The 27,639-nt window shown below is 42.0% G+C and overlaps 1 protein-coding gene across 2 annotated transcripts in view; it reads right to left on the bottom strand.

The window, feature by feature from the left end:
- Nucleotides 1–6,562: 6,562 nt before the first annotated feature.
- The window catches only part of EGFL8 (EGF like domain multiple 8), a 65,682-nt gene continuing 44,605 nt past the window's right edge, over nt 6,563–27,639 (bottom strand). For both annotated transcript variants that reach the window (XM_053689160.1, XM_053689161.1), the window contains exon 9: nt 6,563–6,743. In XM_053689160.1, the coding sequence (XP_053545135.1) occupies nt 6,694–6,743 (50 nt within the window). In that variant the 3' untranslated portion in view covers nt 6,563–6,693. The remainder of the gene's footprint in view (nt 6,744–27,639) is intronic.

The following is a 27,639-nucleotide window of genomic DNA, read 5'->3' as shown; positions in this document are numbered from 1 at the left end:
CTGGCACTGTCTGTCTGTGTGTGTGTGTGTGTGTGTGTGTTCATGTGTGTGTGAGAGAGAGGGAGGCTGGCACTGTCTCTGTGTGTGTGTGTGTGTTTGTGTGTGTGAGAGAGAGGGAGGCTGGCACTGTGTGTGTATGTGTTCATGTGTGTGAGAAAGAGGGAGGCTGGCACTGTCTGTGTGTATGTGTTCATGTGTGTGAAAGAGGGAGGCTGACACTACGGGCTAGATTTATCAAAACTGAGGCATACAGGGGCGCGTATACGCGCCCCTGTACGCCTCAGCTCGCCTGTGGAGGGGCAAAATTACCCGCAGATAATCAACATTGCACACGAGCGCAATTTTGCGCTTGCGTGCAATCCCGCCCCTTGCCCGCGCACAGCCAATCACGCGCGGGCAGGAGCTGTCAATCTCCTCGGTCGGACTCGACCGAGGAGATTGAATTTTGCCACCTTAGAAGTGGCGAAGAGGTTCAGGAAGCGGCGGTCTGGTGACCGCTGCTTGATAAATTACGGCGAGCAAGTTCTTGTGAGAGCTTGCAGCCGTAGGGCTTTGTTAAATCTAGCCCTATATATGTGTGTGTGTGAGAAAGAGGGAGACTGGCACTGTCTGTGTGTATGTGTTCGTGTGTGTGTGTGAGAGAGGGAGGCTGGCACTGTCTGTGTGTGTGTGTTCGTGTGTGTGTGTGAGAGAGAGAGAGGGAGGCTGGCACTGTCTGTGTTCATGTGTGTGTGTGAGAGAGAGGGAGGCTGGCACTGTCTGTGTGTATGTGTTCGTGTGTGTGTGAGAGAGAGAGGAAGGCTGTCACTGTCTGTGTGTATGTGTTTGTGTGTGTGTGTGAGAGAGAGAGGAAGGCTGGCACTGTCTGTGTGTATGTGTTTGTGTGTGTGTGTGAGACAGAGAGGGAGGCTGGCACTGTCTGTGTGTATGTGTTCATGTGTGTGTGTGAGAAAGAGGGAGGCTGGCACTGTCTGTGTGTGTGTGTATGTGTGTGTATGTGTTTGTGTGTGTGAGAGAGAGGGAGGCTGGCACTGTCTGTGTGTTCATGTGTGTGTGAGAGAGAGGGAGGCTGGCTCTGTGTGTGTGTATGTATTTGTGTGTGTGTGAGAGAGAGGGAGGCTGGCACTGTCTGTGTGTGTGAGAGAGAGGGAGGCTGGCACTGTCTGTGTGTGTGAGAGAGAGGGAGGCTTGCACTGTCTGTTTGTGTGTGTTCATGTGTGTGTGTGAGAGAGAGGGAGGCTGGCTCTGTGTGTGTGTATGTGTTTGTGTGTGTGTGAGAGAGAGGGAGGCTGGCACTGTCTGTGTGTGTGTGTGAGAGAGAGGGAGGCTGGCACTGTCTGTGTGTATGTGTTCGTGTGTGTGTGTGTGTGAGAGAGAGAGAGAGAGAGAGAGAGAGAGAGAGAGAGGGAGGCTGGCGCTGTCTGTGTGTGTGAGAGAGAGGGAGGCTGGCACTGTCTGTGTGTGTGTGTGAGAGAGAGGGAGGCTGGCACTGTCTGTGTGTATGTGTTCGTGTGTGTGTGTGAGAGAGAGAGAGAGAGAGAGAGAGAGAGGGAGGCTGGCACTGTCTGTGTGTGTGAGAGAGAGGGAGGCTGGCACTGTCTGTGTGTGTGAGAGAGAGGGAGGCTTGCACTGTCTGTTTGTGTGTTCATGTGTGAGTGTGAGAGAGAGGGAGGCTGGCTCTGTGTGTGTGTATGTGTTTGTGTGTGTGTGAGAGAGAGGGAGGCTGGCACTGTCTGTGTGTGTGTGTGAGAGAGAGGGAGGCTGGCACTGTCTGTGTGTATGTGTTCATGTGTGTGTGTGAGAGAGAGAGAGAGAGAGAGAGAGAGAGAGAGAGAGAGAGGGAGGCTGGCGCTGTCTGTGTGTGTGAGAGAGAGGGAGGCTGGCACTGTCTGTGTGTGTGTGTGAGAGAGAGGGAGGCTGGCACTGTCTCTGTGTGTATGTATTTGTGTGTGAGAGAGAGGGAGGCTGGCACTGTCTCTGTGTGTATGTATTTGTGTGTGTGAGAGAGAGGGAGGCTGGCACTGTCTGTGTGTTCGTTTGTGTGTGTGAGAGAGAGGGAGGGTGGCACTGTTGTCTGTGTATGTGTTCATGTGTGTTTGTGAGAGAGAGGGAGGCTGGCACTGTCTGTGTGTATGTGTTTATGTGTGTGTGAGAGAGAGGGAGGCTGGCACTGTCTGTGTGTTCATGTGTGTGTGAGAGAGAGGGAGGCTGGCACTGTCTGTGTGTGTGTGTTCATGTGTGTGTGAGAGAGAGGGAGGCTGGCACTGTCTCTGTGTGTGTGTATGTGTTTGTGTGTGTGAGAGAGAGGGAGGCTGGCACTGTGTGTGTGTATGTGTTCATGTGTGTGAGAAAGAGGGAGGCCGGCACTGTCTATGTGTATGTGACAGTGTTCATGTGTGTGAAAGAGGAGGCTGACACTAAGGGCTAGATTTATCAAAACTGAGGCATACAGGGGCGCGTATACGCGCCCCTGTACGCCTCAGCTCGCCTGTGGAGGGGCAAAATTACCCGCAGATAATCAACATTGCACACGAGCGCAATTTTGCGCTTGCGTGCAATCCCGCCCCTTGCCCGCGCACAGCCAATCACGCGCGGGCAGGAGCTGTCAATCTCCTCGGTCGGACTCGACCGAGGAGATTGAATTTTGCCACCTTAGAAGTGGCGAAGAGGTTCAGGAAGCGGCGGTCTGGTGACCGCTGCTTGATAAATTACGGCGAGCAAGTTCTTGTGAGAGCTTGCAGCCGTAGGGCTTTGTTAAATCTAGCCCTATATATGTGTGTGTGTGAGAAAGAGGGAGACTGGCACTGTCTGTGTGTATGTGTGTGTGAGAGAGAGGGAGGCTGGCACTGTCTGTGTGTGTGTGTTCGTGTGTGTGTGTGAGAGAGAGAGAGGGAGGCTGGCACTGTCTGTGTTCATGTGTGTGTGTGAGAGAGAGGGAGGCTGGCACTGTCTGTGTGTATGTGTTCGTGTGTGTGTGAGAGAGAGAGGAAGGCTGGCACTGTCTGTGTGTATGTGTTTTGTGTGTGTGTGAGAGAGAGAGGAAGGCTGGCACTGTCTGTGTGTATGTGTTGTGTGTGTGTGTGAGAGAGAGAGGGAGGCTGGCACTGTCTGTGTGTATGTGTTCATGTGTGTGTGTGAGAAAGAGGGAGGCTGGCACTGTCTGTGTGTGTGTGTATGTGTGTGTATGTGTTTGTGTGTGTGAGAGAGAGGGAGGCTGGCACTGTCTGTGTGTGTTCATGTGTGTGTGAGAGAGAGGGAGGCTGGCTCTGTGTGTGTGTATGTATTTGTGTGTGTGTGAGAGAGAGGGAGGCTGGCACTGTCTGTGTGTGTGAGAGAGAGGGAGGCTGGCACTGTCTGTGTGTGTGAGAGAGAGGGAGGCTTGCACTGTCTGTTTGTGTGTGTTCATGTGTGTGTGTGAGAGAGAGGGAGGCTGGCTCTGTGTGTGTGTATGTGTTTGTGTGTGTGAGAGAGAGGGAGGCTGGCACTGTCTGTGTGTGTGAGAGAGAGGGAGGCTTGCACTGTCTGTTTGTGTGTGTTCATGTGTGTGTGTGAGAGAGAGGGAGGCTGGCTCTGTGTGTGTGTATGTGTTTGTGTGTGTGTGAGAGAGAGGGAGGCTGGCACTGTCTGTGTGTGTGTGTGAGAGAGAGGGAGGCTGGCACTGTCTGTGTGTATGTGTTCATGTGTGTGTGTGTGTGTGTGTGAGAGAGAGAGAGAGAGAGAGAGAGAGAGGGAGGCTGGCGCTGTCTGTGTGTGTGAGAGAGAGGGAGGCTGGCACTGTCTGTGTGTGTGTGAGAGAGAGAGGGAGGCTGGCACTGTCTGTGTGTAGTGTTCGTGTGTGTGTGTGTGAGAGAGAGAGAGAGAGAGAGAGAGGGAGGCTGGCACTGTCTGTGTGTGTGAGAGAGGGAGGCTGGCACTGTCTGTGTGTGTGAAGAGAGGGAGGCTTGCACTGTCTGTTTGTGTGTGTTCATGTGTGAGTGTGAGAGAGAGGGAGGCTGGCTCTGTGTGTGTGTATGTGTTTGTGTGTGTGTGAGAGAGAGGGAGGCTGGCACTGTCTGTGTGTGTGTGTGAGAGAGAGGGAGGCTGGCACTGTCTGTGTGTATGTGTTCATGTGTGTGTGAGAGAGAGAGAGAGAGAGAGAGAGAGAGAGAGAGAGAGGCTGGCGCTGTCGTGTGTGTGAGAGAGAGGGAGGCTGGCACTGTCTGTGTGTGTGTGTGAGAGAGAGGGAGGCTGGCACTGTCTGTGTGTATGTGTTCGTGGTGTGTGAGAGAGAGAGAGAGAGAGAGAGAGAGAGAGAGAGAGAGAGAGAGAGAGAGAGGGAGGCTGGCGCTGTCTGTGTGTATGTGTTCATGTGTGTGTGTGTGTGTGTGAGAGAGAGAGAGAGAGAGAGAGAGAGAAGAGGAGGAGGCTGGCGCTGTCTGTGTGTATGTGTTCATGTGTGTGAGAAAGAGGGAGGCAATGATGTTATAATCCAATTTGAATCTTTGAATTTTCTTTTTAACCAATCAGAGCTTTACAAAAAGAAGAACCCACCTGCAGATAAACATGGAGGGAGTGTCTGTCCTACAAATTATGTTTTGGTCCCATCATAAAAAGCAAAATATGCATCGGGTTACAAAGGTCTAGACACCAGATTACCCTTTTTTAATATATTTTTTGCTGTGTATTTGACTGACCCTGACAAATTGGAAGTTGCATATCGGTTTGATATTGTTGTGAGAAGGTCAGCAGCAGTGTTATCAGCTGCTTAACCCTTTGAGTGCTAAGCACTTTCCCACCTGGGTGCTAAGACTTTTTAATGTTTTGGGGGTTTTTTATAATTTTTTTTTAAAAAAAATTTCAGACCCCCAAGACTTACACTGTTGGAAAGTTAGGCGATTACCTTTCCAATGGTGGGTCTTGGGTGTCTGAGATACAGGCTTCTAAGCAGCATGCCCCCTGCTCCTATACTTAACATTGTTAAGTATAAATAAAGTTGCATGGTGACGTCATCACGTTATTGCGTGTGATGTCACCACGCAAAACGGGAAGCCCCGGCGATGCCTGTCACTCTACAGGCACGATCGCCGGGATAGGAGCGGGTGGGAGCCCCCAGATCTCCCTCAAGGTGGGAGAGTGCTAGTGACGGCTCTGAGCCGTCATTAGACCCAGAGTGGGAAACTCTGTGACGGCTCAGAGCCGTCATTAGCACTCAAAAGGTTAATATAAATGCGTTCTACGTAGAATAAAAGGACCTGTGCCAATAAGGAAGAACAGGGGTTTTTGTTAATTTAGGAAAGGAGTGACAGAGATTATATGGGACAACGCCTTGCTGAAACGAGTGCCAACTCCCTCGCTCCTCAGGAAGGGAGGGGATGCCAGACCAGTCTTTAGCTATTTCTTATCTCCCCTTAGCACAAAGTAGAGAGAAGGTGGAATCGCTGAGATAAATTATGAGGGAGGAATAAATATATACGGTTTTATAATTATTATACAAAAAAGGAGTCATGAAAAGGTAATTAAAGGAAAATCAAACTCAAAATGTAATGCCCCATAAATATAAAAGTCAAAATTAAATTTTCATTGTTCAGACAGAACATGTCATTTTAAGAGACTTTTCAATATGATGCTGTTATCAAATTGTATTTGTTCTCTTGGCATCATTTGTTGAAAAGCATACCTAGGTAGGCTCGCAGGAATGCACAAGACACGGAACAAACTCTCTTTGACAGAAAGAGAGTGTGTGTTATGGCTCATATTTGTTTATGTACATGACTTGCTCAATTCATATGGCATCTTTGTGACTGAGATTTGGTTAAAACTCATTAACGAAAAACCTGCACCAAGATTTTATAGCAATGATGTGAGTACTTGATTAGTGCAGCAACTCATTAATATTAGTCTCTAATTGATCCCAGCAATGGAGAAAAAGTAACCATACTCAAGATGCTTTCAAGAGGTATGTCTCTGATTTGCAAATCAATTCAAAATTGGCTAATAATTTGACAGATTAAATGATTTTAAAACATTTATTTTGTATACAATTTGTTTGCAATGCAGTGCTTAATTGCTGGCATATACTAGGTGTGTATATATATATATATATATATATATATATATATATATATATATATATGTGTTTGTTTGTGTGTGTATGTATATATATATATAATATATATATATATATATATGTGTGTGTGTGTGTGTATACAGTATATATACACATATATATATATATATATATATATATATGTGTGTGTGTGTATATATATATATAATATATATATATATGCGTGTGTATATGTGTGAGTGTATATATATATATATATATATAAATATATATATATATATATATACCGTATATACTGTGTATATATATATATATATATAAATATATATTATATACTGTGTATATATATATATATATATAATATATATGTGTGTATATATATATATATATATATATATAATATATATATATATATATATATAATAGTTTAATGTACCTTTTATAAATTATGACATTTTCAAACAAATAAAAATGACATAGCAAGTTGTGTCCTAAAGCATAATAATCACACTGCTATTATTTTGTAGAAATCTTTATTGATAATCGTGGTATGATAAGAAAGAGTTGGGAGGGTTATAAATAATGAACAGGGCATATAAATAAGTATGTTACAAGGAGGGTGGTATAAATAGATACAGGATAAAGAATCAACGTTTCAAATTGACAGCCATCTCAATCTCGTTACTGCGACAGGAACCTGCGGAAAGACCAAAATATTATAAGTCAATGAAAAATAAGAGTGAGATATAAACTGTAACGCCATTGAATGCAAAAATAAATATTGAGTATGCAAAGACCCAAAGGTTAATCATAGACTCAACGGCTCTTTAATTACACTAACAAAAGAATGTGGAAATTATTATTTCTGCCAATCTGAAGTTTGGTAAACAATCCAGCAAACCAGCAGGAAAGGCCAGTAGGATACTTGGTTGTATAAAAAGAGGTTTTAGTTGGAGACTAGCAGGTTAATGAGTAATTTGTGAAAGCACTTTTTGTTTGCAGAAAAGTTGATTGATTCACAAAATAGACTTACAATAGACATGGTAAGGGAATTCAAAAAGTAGTGAAATATGCATAAGGTTATCCTAAAAGTTTATTAGCTTACACTTCAGAAGAACATCTTGGCAGACTTGATGAGCCTATGCTTTTTATCTGCCAAAAAAATATGTGTAAGATTGTAAGTGTAGAAAATGGCAGCGCTTCTAGAATCTCAAGAGGGTTGGAATTACCGCCATTTCTTTCATGTAATTGGCAAGAGTCCATGAGCTAGTGACGTATGGGATATACAATCCTACCAGGAGGGGCAAAGTTTCCAAAACCTCAAAATGCCTATAAATACACCCCTCACCACACCCACAATTCAGTTTTACAAACTTTGCCTCCTATGGAGGTGGTGAAGTAAGTTTGTGCTTGATTTCTTCTATGATAAGCACTTCTAAGCATTTTGAAGCCCAATTCCTCTCAGAGTACAGTGTTTGTCCGAGGGATGTGAAGGGAGTGAGGCCTATTGATTTTATGTTCCTCGTGGGAAATCTTTTCAAAGGTTCTCTGTTATCGGTCGTAGGGATTCATCTCCTACCTCCCTTTTCAGATTGACGATATACTCTTATAACATTACCTCTGCTGATACTTTTTCAGTACTGGTTTAGCTCTCTGCTATATGTGGATGGGTGTCTTTCGGTATGTATGTTTTTCTTATTTAAGACACTCACAGCTATGGTTTGGCGCTTTATGTATTAATATAAAGTTTTAAATATATGTATTTTACATATATTTGCCAAGAGTCAGGTCTATCTATATTTCCTTTTGCAGACTGTCAGTTTCAGTTTGGGAAGCATGTTTAGGAAGGTATTTGTCTTACCTGGGGTATAGTCCTTTTTTCAAATTGACTGTTTTGTTTTGTTTTTATTTCGTGGGCAAAATTAGGCTCGCGAGGGCGCAAAATGCTTATTGTTATTTATTGGGTCATTCTTGGTGCGAGAATTTTTTTGGCTCAAAGGTACGTCTTTGGTGATGCAAGTTCATCATTTCCGGTTGTTGGTGGCAAAAAAAAATTCAACTTCCTTTTGCGTTGTGCGTCATACTTGGCGCCAAAAAATTTAGTTTATTTTTTCACCCCACTTCCTATATGCCTCTTGCCTTCTATATGTTTAGAGGGCTATGCTGTTTGCATTTTTTTTCCCATTCCTGAAACTGCCATATAAGGAAATTGTCAATTTTGCTTTAATGTTGTTTTTTCTTTTACATTTTGCAAGATGTCTGAATTTGATCCTGTCTCAGAAGCAACTGTTGGAACCCTTCTGCCTGATCACAGTTCTACCAAAGCTAAGTGTATCTGTTGTAAGTTAGCTGAGATTATATCTCCAGCTGTAGTATGTAACAGTTATCATGATACGCTTTTGCATGCAGAAAACGTTTCCATCAGTACTAGTACAGTTTCTGTTGTTCCTTCAACATCTAATGTACATGATATCCCTGTTGATATGAAAAATTATATTGCTGATGCGATACAGAAGGCTTTGTCTGCTATTCCGCCTTCTAATAAACGTAAAAGGTCTTTTAAAACTTATAAATAGTGATGTCGCGAACCTAAAATTTAGGCTGTGAGAAGAGCCTGTGTGGATCCTATACACACCGGGACACCTGTGTTTGATGAGAGCCGGGCGCAGCGCTGATCTTTCGGTACCTATGTGTAAGTACTGATATTTGTTTGTTGTATAAACTATATACACCAATTTCAAGTGGACGCTTCTGTCTCCCACCTAGACGCTGCTCAGGACCAGCTGGGAGGAATCAGAAGTTTTTTCTTGCCTATCATTGTGCATTGTGCTTTTGTGGAAAGCTTGGGAAGGACATCGTTTGGGACTTTCCTTTTGGGACTAATTACAAAGTTTCCATCTGAGTCCTAAAAATTTACACTTTATTTTGTGATCATATTTGTCCTTTTATCAATGTATGTGGTATTAATTTAGATGTGTTATTAATTTAAATGTGTTTTTTAAGTTAGGGCCGGTCACTATCAATTGTATTAAATAAATAAATGTTAAATTCATAATTTTAGAAAGAGTATTTTCAAATTGTTTATTTCATTTTTAAGCATTATAAAATACAATATATATTTTAATCATATGTGGTTTGTTTCATGTTTGTATTCACCATTAATTTAATTTAATCGAAGTATATGGGAATTAATTTTAACCCTTTGGTGTGAGGACCTATAAAGGCCTCTCTGCATTTTGAATATACTAGATTTGAATTTTTGCACATGGTCAAACATTCAGAATTCTGAGTTTAATTAAAAAAAACCTTTTTAATTGTATACTTTAGCATCCACTTTGCGCACTTATATTTTGTATTATATTTAAATTTTCAGTCTTCCTAAGGCCCTTCATTGGCTGTATTTTGGTAGTACTGTTCTTATTAGTTTAATAGCTGATACGACACCGAATGGTGGCAGCTCTATATGGCCTGCATGAATAGCCACACCCAAAGCCAAAAAAAAGCCAAGCGGTTTTGCACTAACACCCATGGCTAACTCTGTTGTTTCAAGTTCTACTATTCTTAGCTCTTTCATCTCATCCCTGTTACTTTCAGGACTCTCAGTGGTGGTGGTCTACATGGCCATCATGATTACCCTCACCAAAAATATAACAATACGTGCGTGCAGGGAACCATGGTAAGGTTACTTCCTTTCGCAAAATCGAGTATAACAGTTGCAGGCAGAGGTTCTGACCCTGAATTATGGCTGCACCTCTCCCTAAAAGAGGCATGCGTTACAGAGTCTGTGGGCATGTATGCAAAGAGCTGGCCTGCCTAAAAAGAGGAGCAAGGCTGTACAGGTTGTTCTCCTTCAGCCATTTTATACGCTGTCCCACGGCCACGACCCTCAACAACCACAACAGAATGAAACACCACATATGCCATCCTTTTGAACAACAGAGTACAGGTATGGCATTGATTTTAGTTACACAGCGATATTTATTATGAACCGTGAAATTGAAAACAAAAACATGATTGGACACCAAGTACAGTACAGGTCGTTCTCCTTCGGCCTTTTTAGAATAGTGTTCCGGACCCCCAACAAAAACAACAGCAGGAAAGAGGACATATGGCATCCTTTTGAACAATAGATGACAGGTAAGGCATAGATTTTACAAAGCCATAGATAATTTTTTTGCAACTGTGAAATAAAAAAAAACATTGATTGGACACCCAGAACACTTCTTTATCCTTAGGCCTTTTTATAAGAGGCTCCCGGAGCCTCAACTGAAACAACAGCATGAAAGAGGACATATGGCATCCTTGTGAACAATTGATTACAGTTAAGGCATTTATTTTATAATCCCAGAGATCATTTATATGACCCGGGAAATAGAAAAAAACATTGATTAGACACCCAGTACACTTATTTATCCTCAGGCCTTTTTAATAAGAGGGTCCCGGAGCCTCAACCGAAACAACAGCATGAAAGAGGAGATATGTCATCCTTTTGAATAATAGATTACAGGAAATGCATTGATTTTAGAAACCCACAGATCTTTATTTGCAACCGGGAAATAGAAAAAAACATTGATTAGACACCCAGTACACTTATTTTTCCTCAGGCCTTTTTAATAAGAGGGTCCCGGAGCCTCAAGCGAAACAACAGCATGAAAGAGGACATATGTCATCCTTTTGAATAATAGATTACAAGAAAGGCATTGATTTTAGAAACCCACAGATCATTATTTGCAACCGGGAAATAGAAAAAAACATTGATTAGACACCCAGTACACTTATTTTTCTTCAGGCTTTTTAATAAGAGGGTCCCGGAGCCTCAACCAAAACAACAGCATGAAAGAGGACATATGTCATCCTTTTGAATAATAGATTACAAGAAAGGCATTGATTTTAGAAACCCACAGATCTTTATTTGCAACCGGGAAAAAGAAAAAAACATTGATTAGACACCCAGTACACTTATTTTTCCTCTGGCCTTTTTAATAAGAGGGTCCCGGAGCCTCAACCGAAACAACAGCATGAAAGAGGACATATGTCATCCTTTTGAATAATAGATTAGAAGAAAGGCATTGATTTTAGAAACCCACAGATCATTATTTGCAACCGGGAAATAGAAAAAAACATTGATTAGACACCCAGTACACTTATTTTTCCTCAGGCCTTTTTAATAAGCGGGTCCCGGAGCCTCAACCGAAACAACAGCATGAAAGAGGACATATGTCATCCTTTTGAATAATAGATTACAGGAAAGGCATTGATTTTAGAAAACCACAGATCATTATTTGCAACCGGGAAATAGAAAAAAACATTGATTAGACACCCAGTACACTTATTTATTCTCAGGCCTTTTTAATAAGAGGGTCCCGGAGCCTCAACCGAAACAACAGCATGAAAGAGGAGATATGTCATACTTTTGAATAATAGATTACAGGAAAGGCATTGATTTTAGAATCCCAGAGATCATTTATATGACCCGGGAAATAGAAAAAAACATTGATTAGACACCCAGTACACTTATTTATCCTCAGGCCTTTTTAATAAGAGGGTCCCGGAGCCTCAACCGAAACAACAGCATGAAAGAGGACATATGTCATCCTTTGGAATAATAGATTACAGGAAAGGCATTGATTTTAGAATCCCAGAGATCATTTATATGACCCGGGAAATAGAAAAAAACATTGATTAGACACTCAGTACACTTATTTTTCCTCAGGCCTTTTTAATAAGAGGGTCCCGGAGCCTCAACCGAAACAACAGCATGAAAGAGGACATATGTCATCCTTTTGAATAATAGATTACAAGAAAGTCATTGATTTTAGAAACCCACAGATCTTTATTTGCAACCGGGAAATAGAAAAAAACATTGATTAGACACCCAGTACACTTATTTTTCCTCAGGCCTTTTTAATAAGAGGGTCCCGGAGCCTCAAGCGAAACAACAGCATGAAAGAGGACATATGTCATCCTTTTGAATAATATATTACAAGAAAGGCATTGATTTTAGAAACCCACAGATCATTATTTGCAACCGGGAAATAGAAAAAAACATTGATTAGACACCCAGTACACTTATTTATTCTCAGGCCTTTTTAATAAGAGGGTCCCGGAGCCTCAACCGAAACAACAGCATGAAAGAGGACATATGTCATCCTTTGGAATAATAGATTACAGGAAAGGCATTGATTTTAGAAACACAGAGATAATTAGTTGCAACCGGGAAATCTAAAAAAACATTGAACAGACACCCAGTACACTTCTTTATCCATAGGCCTTTTTAGCAGAGGCTCCAGGACCCTCAACAAAAACAAGAGCAGGGAGCTGGGCATAGGAGTACAATGGACTGTGACAATAATAATGTGAAGGTGAAGATTGCGTAGTTGTGGCATTTTCATTTTGTTATCGTGGGAACTTAGTACTTGCAATGACCTTGCTCTGGTGAATCCATATTGCAAATGTGTTATTTAAGGCACTGTTTGTCTTTTTTTTTGAATATCAGCATTTGGTAAATGAAGCTAAACTTAAGGCTGGTGAGAACCGACCTTTCTTCTGGCTGTTTGCAAATGTTGTGGCTCTGGACAAACATGTGAATAAGGGGCCATCAGCCATATTCTGCACGCAACCCCTTTGATGATTGACGATAAACATGTGTCACCTGCAAGCAGAGCTCGTTACCACAGCAAGTCCGAAGCTTGAACTACAAGATTGTCTTGAGTATGGTAGGAAACCAAAGTTTATTTAATTCTGTACTATCACCACAAAAGCTGAACTTCTTGAAGCAACGAAAATGCCAGCAATTTCCTGTGCTTATGGATGACAAGGACGTCCTGTCCTGTGGTGCACAGAGATGGAGAGGATTTTGGGCCTCCCTGTACACTACCCAGATGTCTCAAAAATCACCAAAAACACAAGACAGCGACTCTTGTGAAGTTCCTGGAGTGTTCCGGTAGCCATCTCTTTGCGCCCCGAAAGGAATACTTTATCAGTGTTTTTGTATACATCCGACAACAGCTTCGGAGACTGTGGTGATGCACATGTTATTTACTGTTGTTCCAGCTGTGGCAATATCAATTGGCATTAAAAAGGTAAGATTTGTGGGTGGCGGAGCCTATAGCTGTTGCGGTAGGACGTGTGTTTGAGGAGCTCCAGGTCTTACAAGTTACTTTGGAGTTAGTTTTCAACCTTAATTTAATTTTCTTTTTGGGATTCATAGTCACATTTTCTGGGGCTATCCAAGAGGAGCCTGGAGATACCTTACTCATATCGGCTTACCTATGTTCCTCAGCTGACTGCGTTACAGCTAGCCGCGACACTGAGAGGCCTCTCTAGCCTGATAGTGCTGTCATTGTCAAAGCTGACGCCAATATACCCCCCCAGGACCCTGGGTTATCAAACCAGTTCTATAGTAACTGGACAACTCGTTAATCACAACTATTGACAAAGAGAAGGAAAAGCACTAGTCACCCCTTATATCAACGGGTACGGAGACCTCTATTTTGCCTTTCCAATATGGCGTTGGTCACCAAAATAATCCAGAATGAAAAAAAAAAGGTAAGATTTGGAGAGTGACTAGTGACGCACATTTTATGCACGCTGTGGCAATTGCAATTTGCATTAAAAAGAATCGGCTAACAACCACTACCTACGACCACACCTCACTCCTGAAGTCATGCTTCAGTTATTAAGTCAAGTTAAATTAATTTTTTTTTTTTATTATTATGCTCAGCAGAGGCTCCAGGACCCTCAACAAAACCAGCAGCAGGAAAGAGGACATATGGCATCCTTTTGAAAAAAAGATTATAGGGAAGGCATTGATTTCAGAAACACAGAGATCATTAGTTGCAACCGGGAAATAGAAAAAAACATTGATTAGACACCCAGTACACTTATTTATCCTTAGGCCTTTTTAATAAGAGGCTCCCAGAGCCTCAACAGAAACAACAGCATGAAAGAGTACATATGGCATCTTTGTGACTAATAGATTACAGGAAAGGCATTGATTTTAGAAACCCGGGGATAATTTTTTGCAACCGTGAAATCTAAAAAAAACATAGATTAGACACCCAGTACACTTCTTTATCCTTAGGCCTTTTTAGCAGAGGCTCCAGGACCCTCACCAAAACCAGCAGCAGGAAAGAGGACATATGGAATACTTTTGTAAATTAGATTACAGGAAAGGCATTGATTTTAGAAACACAGAGATCATTTATATGACCAGGGAAATAGAAAAAAACATTGATTGGACACCCAGTACACTTCTTTATCCTTAGGCCTTTTTATAAGAGGGTCCCGGAGCCTCAACAGAAACAACAGCATGAAAGAGGACATATGGCATCCTTTTGAAAAATAGATTACAGGAAAGGCATTGATTTTAGAAACACAGAGATAATTTGTTACAACCGGGAAATCTAAAATAACATTGAATAACACCCAGTACACTTATTTATCCTTAGGCCTTTTTAGCAGAGGCTCCAGGACACTCAACAAAACCAGCAGAAGGATTGAGGACATATGGCATCCTTTTGAAAAAAAGATTATAGGAAAGGCATTGATTTTAGAAACCCGGAGATAATTTGTTGCAACCGGGAATTTGAATAAAAAAAATGATTCGATTGACACCCAGTACAATTCTTTCTCCTTAGGCCTTTTTATAAGAGGGTCCAGGACCCTCAAACAAAACACCAGCAGGAAAGATGACATATGGCATCCTTTTGAACAATAGAGTACAGGAAAGGCATTGATTTTAGAAACCCAGAGATAATTTTTTGCAAATGGAAATTTGAATCAAAAAAATGATTCGATGTACACCCAGTGCACTTCTTTCTCCTTAGGCCTTTTTATAAGAGGGTCCTGGACCCTCAAAAAAAACACCAGCAGGAAAGAGGACATATGGCATCCTTTTGAACAATAGAGTACAGGTACAGCATTGATTTTACAAACCCAGAGATCATTTTGGTCAATTGTTAAATAGAAAAAAAAATGAGTGGACAACCAGTACACCTCTTTCTCCTTAGGCATTTTTATAAGAGGGTCCAGGACCCTCAAACAAAACACCAGCAGGAAAGAGGACGTATGGCATCCTTTTGAACAATAGAGTACAGGAAAGGCATTGATTTTAGAAACCCAGAGATAATTTGTTGCAAATAGAAATTTGAATAAAAAAAATGATTCGATGGACACCCAGTAAACTTCTTTCTCCTTAGGCCTTTTTATAAGAGGGTCCAGGACCCTCAAAAAAAACACCAGCAGGAAAGAGGACGTATGGCATCCTTTTGAACAATAGAGTACAGGAAAGGCATTGATTTTAGAAACCCAGAGATAATTTGTTGCAAATGGAAATTTGAATAAAAAAATGATTCGATGGACACCCAGTACACTTCTTTCTCCATAGGCCTTTTTATAAGAGGGTCCAGGACCCTCAAAAAAAACACCAGCAGGAAAGAGGACGTATGGCATCCTTTTGAACAATAGAGTACAGGTACAGCATTAATTTTACAAACCCAGAGATAATTTTGGTCAAATGTGAAATAGAAAAAAAAATGAGTGGACACCCAGTACACCTCTTTCTCCTTAGGCCTTTTTATAAGAGGGTCCAGGACCCTCAAACAAAATACCAGCAGGAAAGAGAACATATGGCATACTTTTGAACAATAGAGTACTGTACGGCATTGATTTTAGAAACCCACAGATAATTGTTTGAAAAAGTGAAATAGCCCCAAAAACCATGCTTGGACTCCCACTCCAGGTCGTTCTCCTTCAGCTTTTTTATAAGAGGGTCCAGCACCCTCAACAGAAACAACTGCAGGAAACACCACCACATATGCCATCCTTTTGCACAAGCAAGTACAGGTATGGCATCCATTTTAGAAACCCAGAGATAATTGAGAGGAACCAGGAACATTTTTCTAAAAATTTGATGGGGCACCCATTACAGGTCGTTCTCCTTCAGCCTTTTTATACCATGGGCCACGACCCGCAACAGGCACAACAGCATGAAACACCACATATGCCCCCTTTTGCACAATAGAGTACAGGTATGGCATAGATGGAACACGGAGATAATTTAGAGCAACCAAGAGACGGATAAAGATGCTTGGTCGGTCCTACTCTTTCAAATTTGTGGCATTTTGCGTTCAATTTAATGGTCCACCAGATATGAGTGGTGTGCTAATTTGTACAATTCGTAACAGTTTAATCACTAGTGTTATGTGCCTTATTTTTTTTATTTGAGTTTTGTACCCACAGAGCTGCAGCAGAGGCCAGAACAATTCGGAATGTACAAATGACTGAAAAATTGGGGTATTGTTGTAGCAACTGCTGTAGCAGCGGCCAGAAAAATTGATGTTTGTAAAACATTTATAAAGTCCCCTAAAAGCTTGTGGCTTGAACACTAGTTGTTGGCAGATAAGTCAAGCAAGTCCTCCGGCTTTATACCAGTTGTAGCCCAAGCCAGCTCATCTCGTCATCAGGAATTTTTTATTCAAATGTATCGCCCAATGTCAGTCCCTTCGGGATCCAGCCCTCATTCATTTTTATAAAAGTGAGATAGTCAAGGCTTTTTTGACCTAGGCGACTTCTCTTCTCAGTGACAAAACCTCCTGCTGCACTGAAAGTCCTTTCGGACAGGACACTTGAAGCGGGGCAGGCCAGAAGTTCCATTGCAAATTGGGATAGCTCAGGCCACAAGTCCAGCCTGCACACCCAGTAGTCAAGGGGTCCATCGCTCCTGAGAGTGTCGAGATCCGCAGTTAAAGCTAGGTAGTCTGCTACCTGTCGTTGAGTCTTTCTCTAAGGCTGGATCCCGAAAGGCTCTGATGGTGCATGGGAGTTAAAAAGGTACGCATGTCCTCCATCAACAAGACGTCAGGAAAGCGTCCTGTCCTTGCCGCCGTGGTCGTGGGAGGAGGAGGAGGAGGATTAATTTCATCTCTTCCCCTGTTACATTCCCGTGGTGCTGTGACATCACCCTTATACGCTGTGTAAAGCATAGTTTTTAATTTATTATGAAAATGCTCCATCCTTTCTGACTTGCGGGAATTTGGTAACATTTCAGGCACTTTATGCTTATACCGGGGGTCGAGGAGCGTGGACACCCAGTACAGGTCGTTCTCCTTCAGCTTTTTTATACGAGGGTCCCTCAACAGGCATGACAGCATGAAAGAACCCATTTGAACAAGGTTGGATGCCGAGCTAATCATGTCCGTTCCTCCTCCTCACTGATCTCACTGATTGTATCTTGTTCCCCCCAGCCACGTACAACACCACGGGTACCAGAGAGGTGACAACAACGAGCACCCTGGGATGCCTGTTGTGCTCGGTCTTCCTCCTCCCCTCAAAGCCACATTCCTCCTCTGACTCCTCTTCCTCACAATCCTCTTCCTGCGTTGCCGCAGGTCCAGCAAGCGATGCTGATAAGGCTGTTTGTGGGGGTGATGGACACCACAACTCTTCCTCTTCCTCTTCACGCTCATCTACTGCCTGATCCAGCACTCTTCGCAGGGCACGCTCCAGGAAGAAAACAAATGGTATGATGTCGCTGATGGTGCCTTCGGTGCTCAAAAGGACGCATGAGCCTACAGGCATTGAGCATGAGCGTCCAGTAATTTGGCAAAAATATCCCCAGCTCCCCAGAGGCTGTCCTAGCACCCCGGTCATACAAATACTCATTAACAGCTTTTTCTTGTTGGAGCAGGTGGTCAAACATTAGGAGTGTTGAATTCCACCGTGTCGGGCTGTCGCAAATCAAGCGCCTCACTGGCAGGTTGTTTCAACGCTGGATATCGGACAAGTGCGCCATGGCCGTGTAGGAACGCCTGAAATGGCCACACACCTTCCTGGCCTGCTTCAGGACGTCCTGTAAGCCAGGGTACTTATGGACAAATCGTTGTACAATTAGATTACACACATGTGCCATGCACGGCACATGTGTCAACTTGCCCAATTTCAATGCCGCCACCAAATTACTTGCATTGTCAGAAACAACCTTGCCAATCTCCAGTTGGTGCGGAGTCAGCCACTGATCCACCTGTGCGTTCAGGGCGGTCAGGAGTGCTGGTGCGGTGTGACTCTCCGCTTTCAGGCAAGTCAACCCCAAGACGGCGTGACACTGCCTTACCCGGGATGTAGCATAGTACCTGGGGAGCTGGGGGGGTGCCATAGATGTGGAGCAAGATGCAGAAGTTGAAGAGGACTCAGCCGAGGAAGAGGTTAGGGAAGAGGATGGAGTAGGAGGAGTAGAGGAGGTAGCAGCAGCCTGCCTGCAAGTCGTGGCAGTGTCACCAACTCTTCTGCAGAGCCACGCATTCCATGCTTTCAAAGACTAGCAGCTTTACCCCAATGCGCAGTGTAGGTGATATACCTTGCCCTGACCATGCTTGCAGACCAGCTATCCTGGTCATATGGAACCCTTGCCCCAACGCTGTGTGCCAGACATGCCATAACTTCCCTTTCTCACAACAGAGTACAGGTTTGGGATTGCCTTTTGTGAAAAGAAATTTCTGCCAGGTACCTTCCACTGCGGTGTCCCAATAGATACAAATTTTTTGAAAGCATCAGACTCCACCATGCTTGTATGGTAAAAGCTGGCGGGCTAAGAGTTCAGACAAGCCAGCTGTCAGACGCCGGGCAAGGGGGTGACTTTGAGAAATTGGCTCTTACGATCAAACATGTCCTTGACAGACACCCTGACTGTGGGCAGATGACCAGGAACTGCTACGTAAGAGAGACTGAGTGGGAGGATGGTTGAGAGGGGGCAAGGAGGACAGCACTGGTTGACGTGGCTGAAGATGCTGGAGCAGGAGGAGGAGGGCGACTTTCACTTTGTGTGCTGCTTTTACTCATGTGTTCTTCCCATCGGCCTTTGTGATGGAGACCATGTGCCTTCGCAAAGCAGTTTGTACCTGAGGTGGCTGTTGGACTTCCACGACTCAGTTTCTTTTGGCACAGGTTGCAAATGGCATTGCTGTTGTCAGAGCAGACACACAAAAAAAATGCTACACTGCTGAGCTCTGCTATGACGGCATTCTGGTGGTGGCAACAGCATGCGTTGATGGGCGTCGGCGTGCTGTCTGGCTGATCCCTGGTGACGATGCATGCTGTCTTGACTGTGCCACTATCTCCTTGAGACAACCTCCCCATGCTTCCAAATCGTCTCCGCCTCCTCCTCCTCTCTGTCTCCCCATCTGAACTTCCCCGCTCTTCTTCTTCTCTTCTAGCAGGCACCCATGGTGACATCCACCGACACATCATCATCAACCGCTTCACTTGTATCTGAAACATCAAGAAAGGAAGCAGCAGCGGGTACAACATCATCATCATCACAACCCGTACCTCCATGTCGGTAATGCTGCCTGACTGAGACTGATCACTATTATCTACATTCTCTGTCAATGATGGATGCGCATCACTCATTTCTTCCAAATGAGTGTGTCAATAACTCCTGTGACTGATCAAGTGAAGCGGCTGTGGTGCTAGTGTTGGTGGTGGCGACAGGCGGGGGGAGTGGCACTGATCACTTGAGAGACCTGCCCAAAGCACAGCTGGACATAGATGGTGCGTCAAGGTTAGGAGGACTAGCAGTGGAAGGCTGAAGAAGATTGGGTGTCCTGTGTTAGCCATTCAACTAGGGTCCTCCTCAGAAGTTTTTGCGTCCCCCGGCTGGAACCCGGCGTCTGAACAATGGTGCATATTTGTAGGGTCTAAAGGAATCAACAGCACCACGACCACGACCACGGAACCTGCGGGGGTGGCCTGCCTCTGCCTGTCCATTTTTTTTAAATGGACACTAACAATACTATTACACCAATTGAGTGGTGGCACTGTGAAAGTGGGCACAGTAATATGCTGTGATACTGACAACAACAAAAAAGACAGATGTTTTAAAAATAACCAAATTGCAATTTGCAAGTCTTGAGAAAGTTCGCACAGGTCGGACGAAACGCGCGTAAAAGGCACAAGGCAGCAGTCACTAAAGAACTGAGGGAATAAAAAGCCTGTCTGTTGGATGAATCAATAACGGACAGTGTATACCGGAGAAAGCTCGATCACAAGGAAGACGTAAAGACACAGCTGAACCGGGACAGGATAATCCTTAATGATCTACCACTTTGAGGCGCCTGTTTTTTATCTAAGCTCTTGTAAGTGCAATATGTATGTATGGCGCAATTTTGGAAGCATTAAAACTTTTACCTTGAGTCGTGGCTGCGCTCGTTTTTCTTTTTGTCTCTATAGTGATCCCTAGTCTGACACACTCCTTAGTGGTCAGTGAATTGTGCAGCAGCGCCACGCTCAAAACATAACGGAGGATACTGGGATCAAAGAAAGAATCAAAGGAATTCAAAAGAAAACGTTTTACCATACTCCGGGAGGCATAAAGGTACAGGTAATCGGTATTGTCATACCTTGCAATATTCAGTGGCACTACTTTTAAGACCAGAAACGATATGTTAATCGGTGTGACAGTCTCATTTTAGGTATATGTTAATTTTATCAGTGTTTTTTTATATATAATTAAAAAGCTTTTATAAATAAAGTCATTTGGGTATTAGACAATTTAAGTTACACTGAAGTAAATCGAAATATAAAGGTTAGGGGTAAGCGCTGTATTTTTAGGAATTAGTGTTTGGATTACAAGTACTGTGACAACAAATATGATTGTTTGGCACTAGTTGGCAAATGGGGCCTGTCTGGCACACACGATGGGAGAAAGGAAACTGCAATTCAATGGCACTAGGAACTGAAGAATCACAGTCAAAACAGTTATGATTAACAAAAATTCCAATCCTGTGACAATAAATATGATTGGTGGCACTAATTGGCTAGTTGGGACGAGCACACAGGCAGGCAGGCAGGAGGAAAATGCAATTCAAGGGCACTAGTAGACTGCAGATTGACAGTCAAAACAGTGTGATTGACTAATTTTGCATTGGATAGTTGGGCCTGGCACACAGGCTGGCAGACAGTAGAAATGTGCAATTCAATGGCACGAGCAAACTGAGGACTAAGATCAACAATCAAATTTTTTTAATTTTTAATTAGTAACTATACTGTGACAACAATTAGGATAGGTGTAAATAGTTGGCAAGACGGCCTTGGCACAAAGGCTGGCAGGGCAGGAGGTAAATGCAATTCAAGGACATTAGGAGACTGAATACTGACAGTCAAAACAGTGATGATTGACAATTTTTGCAATACTGTTAAAGAGAAATATGATTGCTGGCAATAATTGGCTAGTGGGCCTGGCACACAGCAGGCTGCAAGGCAGGAGGAAAGTGCAATTCAATGGCACCCAGCAAACTGAGGATTCGCCACAAATATTACCCAAAATTTTCATTTTTAATTACTAGATAATGTGATCAACAAATATGATTGGTGTAAATATTTTTCAAGTAGGCCTGGCACACAGGCTTGGAAGGCAGGAGAAAAGTGCAATCTAGGGCAATGAGCAAACTGAGGATTAAATCAACAATCAAGAAATTTTGTAATTTTAATTAGTATCTATACTGTGACAACAATTAGGATTGGTGTAAATAGTTAGCAAGACGGCCTGGCACAAAAGGCTGGCAGGCAAGGAGGTAAATGCAATTCAAGGACACTAGGAGACTGAATACTGACAGTCAAAACAGTGATGAATGACAATTTTTGCAATACTGTTAAAAGAAATAGGATTGCTAGCAATAATTGGCTAGGTGGGCCTGGCACACAGCTGCTGCAAGGCAGGAGGGAAAGTGCAATTCACTGGCACCAGCAAACTGAGGATTCCCAACAAATATTAACCATAATTTTAATTTTTAATTACTAAGAATACTGTGACAACAAAATATGATTGGTGTAAATATTTTTCAAGTAGGCCTGGCACACAGGCTTGGAAGGCAGTAGAAAAGTGCAATTGTAGGGCACGAGCAAACTGAGATTAGATCAACAATCAAATATTTTTTAATTTAATTAGTAACTATACTGTGACAACAATTAGGATTGCTGTAAATAGTTGGCAAGACAGCCTGGCACAAAAGGCAGGCAGGCAGGCAGGAGGTAAATGCAATTCTAGGACACTAGGAGACTGAATACTGACAGTCAAAACAGTGATCATTGACAATTTTTGCAATACTGTTAAAAGAAATAGGATTGCTGGCAATAATTGGCTAGGTGGGCCTGGCACACAGCAGGCTGCAAGGCAGGAGGAAAGTGCAATTCACTGGCACCAGAAAACTGAGGGGTTCGCCACAAATATTACCCAAAATTTTAATTTTTAATTACTATGAATACTGTGACAACAAATATGATTGGTGTAAATATTTTTCAAGTAGGCCTGGCACACAGGCTTGGAAGGCTAATTACTAAGAATACTGTGACAACAAATATGATTGGTGTAAATATTTTTCAAGTAGGTGGCCTGGCACACAGGCTTGGAAGGCAGTAGAAAAGTGCAATGTAGGGCACGAGCAAACTGAGGATTAAGATCAACAATCAAATATTTTTTAATTTTAATTAGTAACTATACTGTGACAACAATTAGGATTGGTGTAAATAGTTGGCCTAGACAGCCTGGCACAAAAGGCTGTCAGGCAGGAGGTAAATGCAATTCAAGGACACTAGTGAGACTGAATACTGACAGTCAAAACAGTGATGAATGACTAATTTTGCATTGATAGTTTGGGCCTGGCACACAGCTGGCAGACAGTAGAAAAGTGCAATTCAATGCACGAGCAAACTGAGGACTAAGATCAACAATCCACATTTTTTTAATTTTAATTAGTAACTATACTGTGACAACAATTAGATTGGTGTAAATAGTTGGCAAGACGGCCTGGCACAAAAGAGCCTGGCAGGCAGAGGTAAATGCAATTCAAGGACATTAGAGAACTGAATACTGACAGTCAAAACAGTGATGATTGACAATTTTTGCAATACTGTTAAAAGAAATAGGATTGCTGGCAATAATTGGCTAGGTGGGCCTGGCACACAGCAGGCTGCAAGGCAGGAGGAAAGTGCAATTCAATGGCACCAGCAAACTGAGATTCGCCACAAATATTACCCAAAATTTTCATTTTAATTACTAGAATACTGTGACAACAAATATGATTGGTGTAAATATTTTTCAGAGGAGGCCTGGCACACAGGCTTGGAAGGCAGGAGAAAAGTGCAATTCTAGGGCATGAGCAAACTGAGGATTAAGATCAACAATCAAGAATTTTGTAATTTTAATTAGGTAACTATACTGTGACAACAATTAGGATTGGTGTAAATAGTTAGCAAACGGCCTGGCACAAAGGCTGCAGCAAGAGGTAAATGCAATTCAAGGACACTAGGAACTGAATACTGACAGTCAAAACAGGATGAATGACAATTTTTGCAATACTGTTAAAAGAGAAATAGATTGCTAGCAATAAGTTGCTAGGTGGGGGCCTGCACACAGCAGGCTGCAAGGCAGGAGGAAAGTGCAATTCACTGGCAACCAGCAAACTGAGGAGTCCCAACAAATATTAACCAAAATTTTAATTTTAATTACTAAGAATACTGTGACAACAAATATGATTGGTGTAAATATTTTTCAAGTAGCCTGGCACACAGGCTTGGAAGGCAGTAGAAAAGTGCAATTGTAGGCACGAGCAAACTGAGGATTAAGATCAACAATCAATATTTTTTAATTTAAATAGTAACTATACTGTGACAACAATTAGGGATTGCTGTAAATAGTTGGCAAGACAGCCTGGCACAAAAGGCAGGCAGCAGGCAGGAGGTAAATGCAATTCAAGGACACTAGGAGACTGAATACTGACAGTCAAAACAGTGAGTCATTGACAATTTTTGCAATACTGTTAAAAGAAATAGGATTGCTGGCAATAATTGGCTAGGTGGGGCCTGGCACACAGCAGGCTGCAAGGCAGAGAAAGTGCAATTCACTGGCACAGAAAACTGAGGTTCGCCACAAATATTACCCTAAATTTTAATTTTTAATTACTAAGAATACTGTGACAACAAATATGATTGGTGTAAATATTTTCAAGGTAGGCCTGGCACACAGGCTTGGAAGGCTAATTACTAAGAATACTGTGACAACAAATATGATTGGTGTAAATATTTTTCAAGTAGGCCTGGCACACAGGCTTGGAAGGCAGTAGAAAAGTGCAATTGTAGGGCACGAGCAAACTGAGGATTAAGATCAACAATCAATATTTTTTAATTTTAATGAGTAACTATACTGTGACAACAATTAGGATTGGTGTAAATAGTTGCTAGACAGCCTGGCACAAAAGGCTGTCAGGCAGGAGGTAAATGCAATTCAAGGACACTAGAGACTGAATACTGACAGTCAAAACAGTGATGATTGACAATTTTTGCAATACTGTTAAAAGAAATAGGATTGCTGGCAATAATTGGCTAGGTGGGCCTAGCACACAGCAGGCTGCAAGGCAGGAGGAAAGTGCAATTCACTGACACCACAAACTGAGGATTCGCCACAAATATTACCCAAAATTTAAATTTTTAATTACTAAGAATACTGTGACAACAAATAGATTGGTGTAAATATTTTTCAAGTAGTCCTGGCACACAGGCTTGAAGGCAGTAGAAAAGTGCAATTGTAGGGCACAAGCAAAATCTAAGGATTAAGATCAACAATCAAATATTTTTTAATTTTAATTAGTAACTATACTGTGACAACATTAGGATTTGCTGTAAATAGTTGGCAAGACAGCCTGGCACAAAAGGCTGGCAGGCAGGGAGGTAAATTGCAATTCAAGGACACTAGGAGACTGAATACTGACAGTCAAACAGTGATCATTGACAATTTTTGCAATACTGTTAAAAGAAATAGGATTGCTTGGCAATAATTGGCTATGTGGGCCCTGCACAGCAGCAGGCTGCAAGGCAGGAGAAAGTGCAATTCACTGGCACCAGAAAACGGAGGGGTTCGCCACAAATATTACCCAAAATTTTAATTTTTAATTACTAAGAATACTGTGACAACAAATATGATTGGTGTAAATATTTTTCAAGTAGGGCCTGGCACACAGGCTTGGAAGGCTAATTACTAAGAATACTGTGACAACAAATATGATTGGTGTAAATATTTTTCCAAGTAGCCTGGCACACAGGCTTGGAAGGCAGTAGAAAAGTCAATTCTAGGGCACAAGCAAACTGAGATTAAGATTCAACAATCAAGAATTTTTAATTTTATTTAGTAACTAACTGTGACAACAATTAGGATTGGTGTAAATAGTTGGCAAGACGGCCTGGCACAAAAGCTGGCAGGCAAGAGGTAGATGCAATTCAAGGACACTAGAGACTGATTACTGACAGTCAAAACAGTGATGATTTACCATTTAGGCAATACTGTTAAAAGAAAATAGGATTGCTGGCAATAATTGGCTAAATGGGCCTGGCACACAGCAGGCTGCAAGGCAGGAGGAAAGTGCAATTCACTGGCACCAGCAAACTGAGGATTCGCCACAAATATTACCCAAAATTTTAATTTTTAATTAATAAGAATACTGTGACAACAAATATGATTGGTGTAAATATTTTTTCAAGTAGGCCTGGCACACAGGCTTGGAAGGCAGTAAGAAAAGTGCAATTCTAGGGCACGAGCAAACTGAGGATTAAGATCAACAATCAAATATTTTTTAATTTTAATTAGTAACTATACTGTGACAACAATTTGGATTGGTGTAAATAGTTGGCAAGACAGCCTGGCACAAAAGGCTGGCAGCAGGAGGTAAATGCAATTCAAGGACACTAGTAGACTGAATATTTGCAGTCCAAAAAAGTATGATTTTTATTTTTTATATACTGTTACAAGAATTATGATTGGTGCCACTAATTGGCTAGTTGGGCCTGGCACACAGGCTGGCAGATATGAGTCATGGATGGTAGGTAGGGCAGCAATTTAACACAGTATGCTGTGTAAGTGACAAAAACACAGGCCTGATAGAAAATTAAGTTAGATTACACTAGCAAAATATTTTAAAATTTAGATTTTAATATTAAAATAATGTTAAGAAGTGCAATGCACATATGAGTGGTCGCACTGGCTGGCTGCTACGTAGGGCAGCAATTAACAACAGTATGCTTTGTAAGTCAGATAGGACAGTTAGACACAGGCCTGATAGAAAATAAATTAGATTACACTAGCATAATGATTTAAAGACTTTTTTTGGCAATTTTAAAGAAAAAGGTTTAGCACATAAATATGAGTCGTGGCTGTCAAGCCTTGGAAGGGCAGCTATTAAAAACAGTAGGCTCTGTAAGTCAGATACACACACGCCTGATAGAAAATACTATTAGATTACACTAGAAAATTGATTTAAATTATTTTTTTGGGGGGGGAATTAAAAAAAGGTTAAACACATATGAGTCGTGGCTCATAGACTAGGAGGGGCAGCAAGTAAACACAGTAGGCTCTGTATGTATGTCAGCAAAACACACAGGCCTGATAGAAAATTATATTAGATTACACTATCAAACAATTTTAAAAATTATTTTTTTATATTTAAATTAAGGTGAAGAAGATATGAGTGCTGGTGGATGCCTGGCCACAGACCAATTAACCATAAGACTGAAAAAAATGAGGTGATATTAATGCTGAGTGAGCCTGACAGACACAGGCCTGATAGTAAATGTAATTAGATTACACTAGCAAAATATTTTTTTTTTTTTTTTTTTTTTTAATTTAAAATAATGTTATAACGGATATTACACTGGTGGCTGGCACAGAGCAATGAACCAGAGTATATGCTGTGTGACACAGGCCTGATAGAAAAATGAAAAAAAATTACACAAGCAAAATAATTAAATTTTTTGGTTAGTTAAATTTAAACTAATGTTGTTAGGGAGATATCAGTGGTGGCAGTAATCACAGCAGCATATGCTGTGAGCCTTAAACACACAGCCTGAAAGCCAGGCAAATGCTAATAAAAAAAAAACGGAAAAAAAAAAAAAAAAAAAACGGCACGAAATATAGCCCTAAAAAGGGCTTTTTGGGGTGCTGTGCTTGCAGCAGAGATGAGTGGAGTCCTTCTGGACTGTAAATACACTAGCCTAGCTATGTTTTTCCTATTAATGTCAGGAGCAAAAACACAACGCGTCCTCTCATTAAGAAAGCAAGGTCGTTAATGAGTCTAAAATGGCAGATTCCGAGTAGCTGGGAGGGTCTGTGAGGGAGTGTCTGATGTTGATTGGCTCTAATGTGTCAGACGGCTGTGACATAAGGGTCAAAGTTCCTCAATGATGACACATAGGGGCGGATCGAACATCGCCATGTGTTCGCCCCACAAAGCGGAACAAGCTATGTTCGCTGTGAACCGTTCACCGGGCGAACAGTTCGGGACATCACTACTTATAAAATTGATGAAATTTCTAATGACCGACAACATACTGAAATATCCTCCTCTGATGAGGATCCCTTTGATTCAGAAGATCCTACCTCAGACATTGACACTGATAAATCTACTTATCTTTTCAAGATTGAGTATATTTGTTCCTTGTTAAAAGAAGTGTTTGTTACTTTGGATATTGAGGAGTCTAGTCCTCTTGATATCAAAACTAGTAAACATTTAAATCTGTTTACAAACCTCCTGTGTTTACCTCCTGAGGTTTTT

This window comes from Bombina bombina, chromosome 7 (genome assembly GCF_027579735.1).
Source record: "Bombina bombina isolate aBomBom1 chromosome 7, aBomBom1.pri, whole genome shotgun sequence".
NCBI lineage: Eukaryota > Metazoa > Chordata > Amphibia > Anura > Bombinatoridae > Bombina > Bombina bombina.
This window is presented reverse-complemented; position numbering and strand designations above follow the sequence as displayed.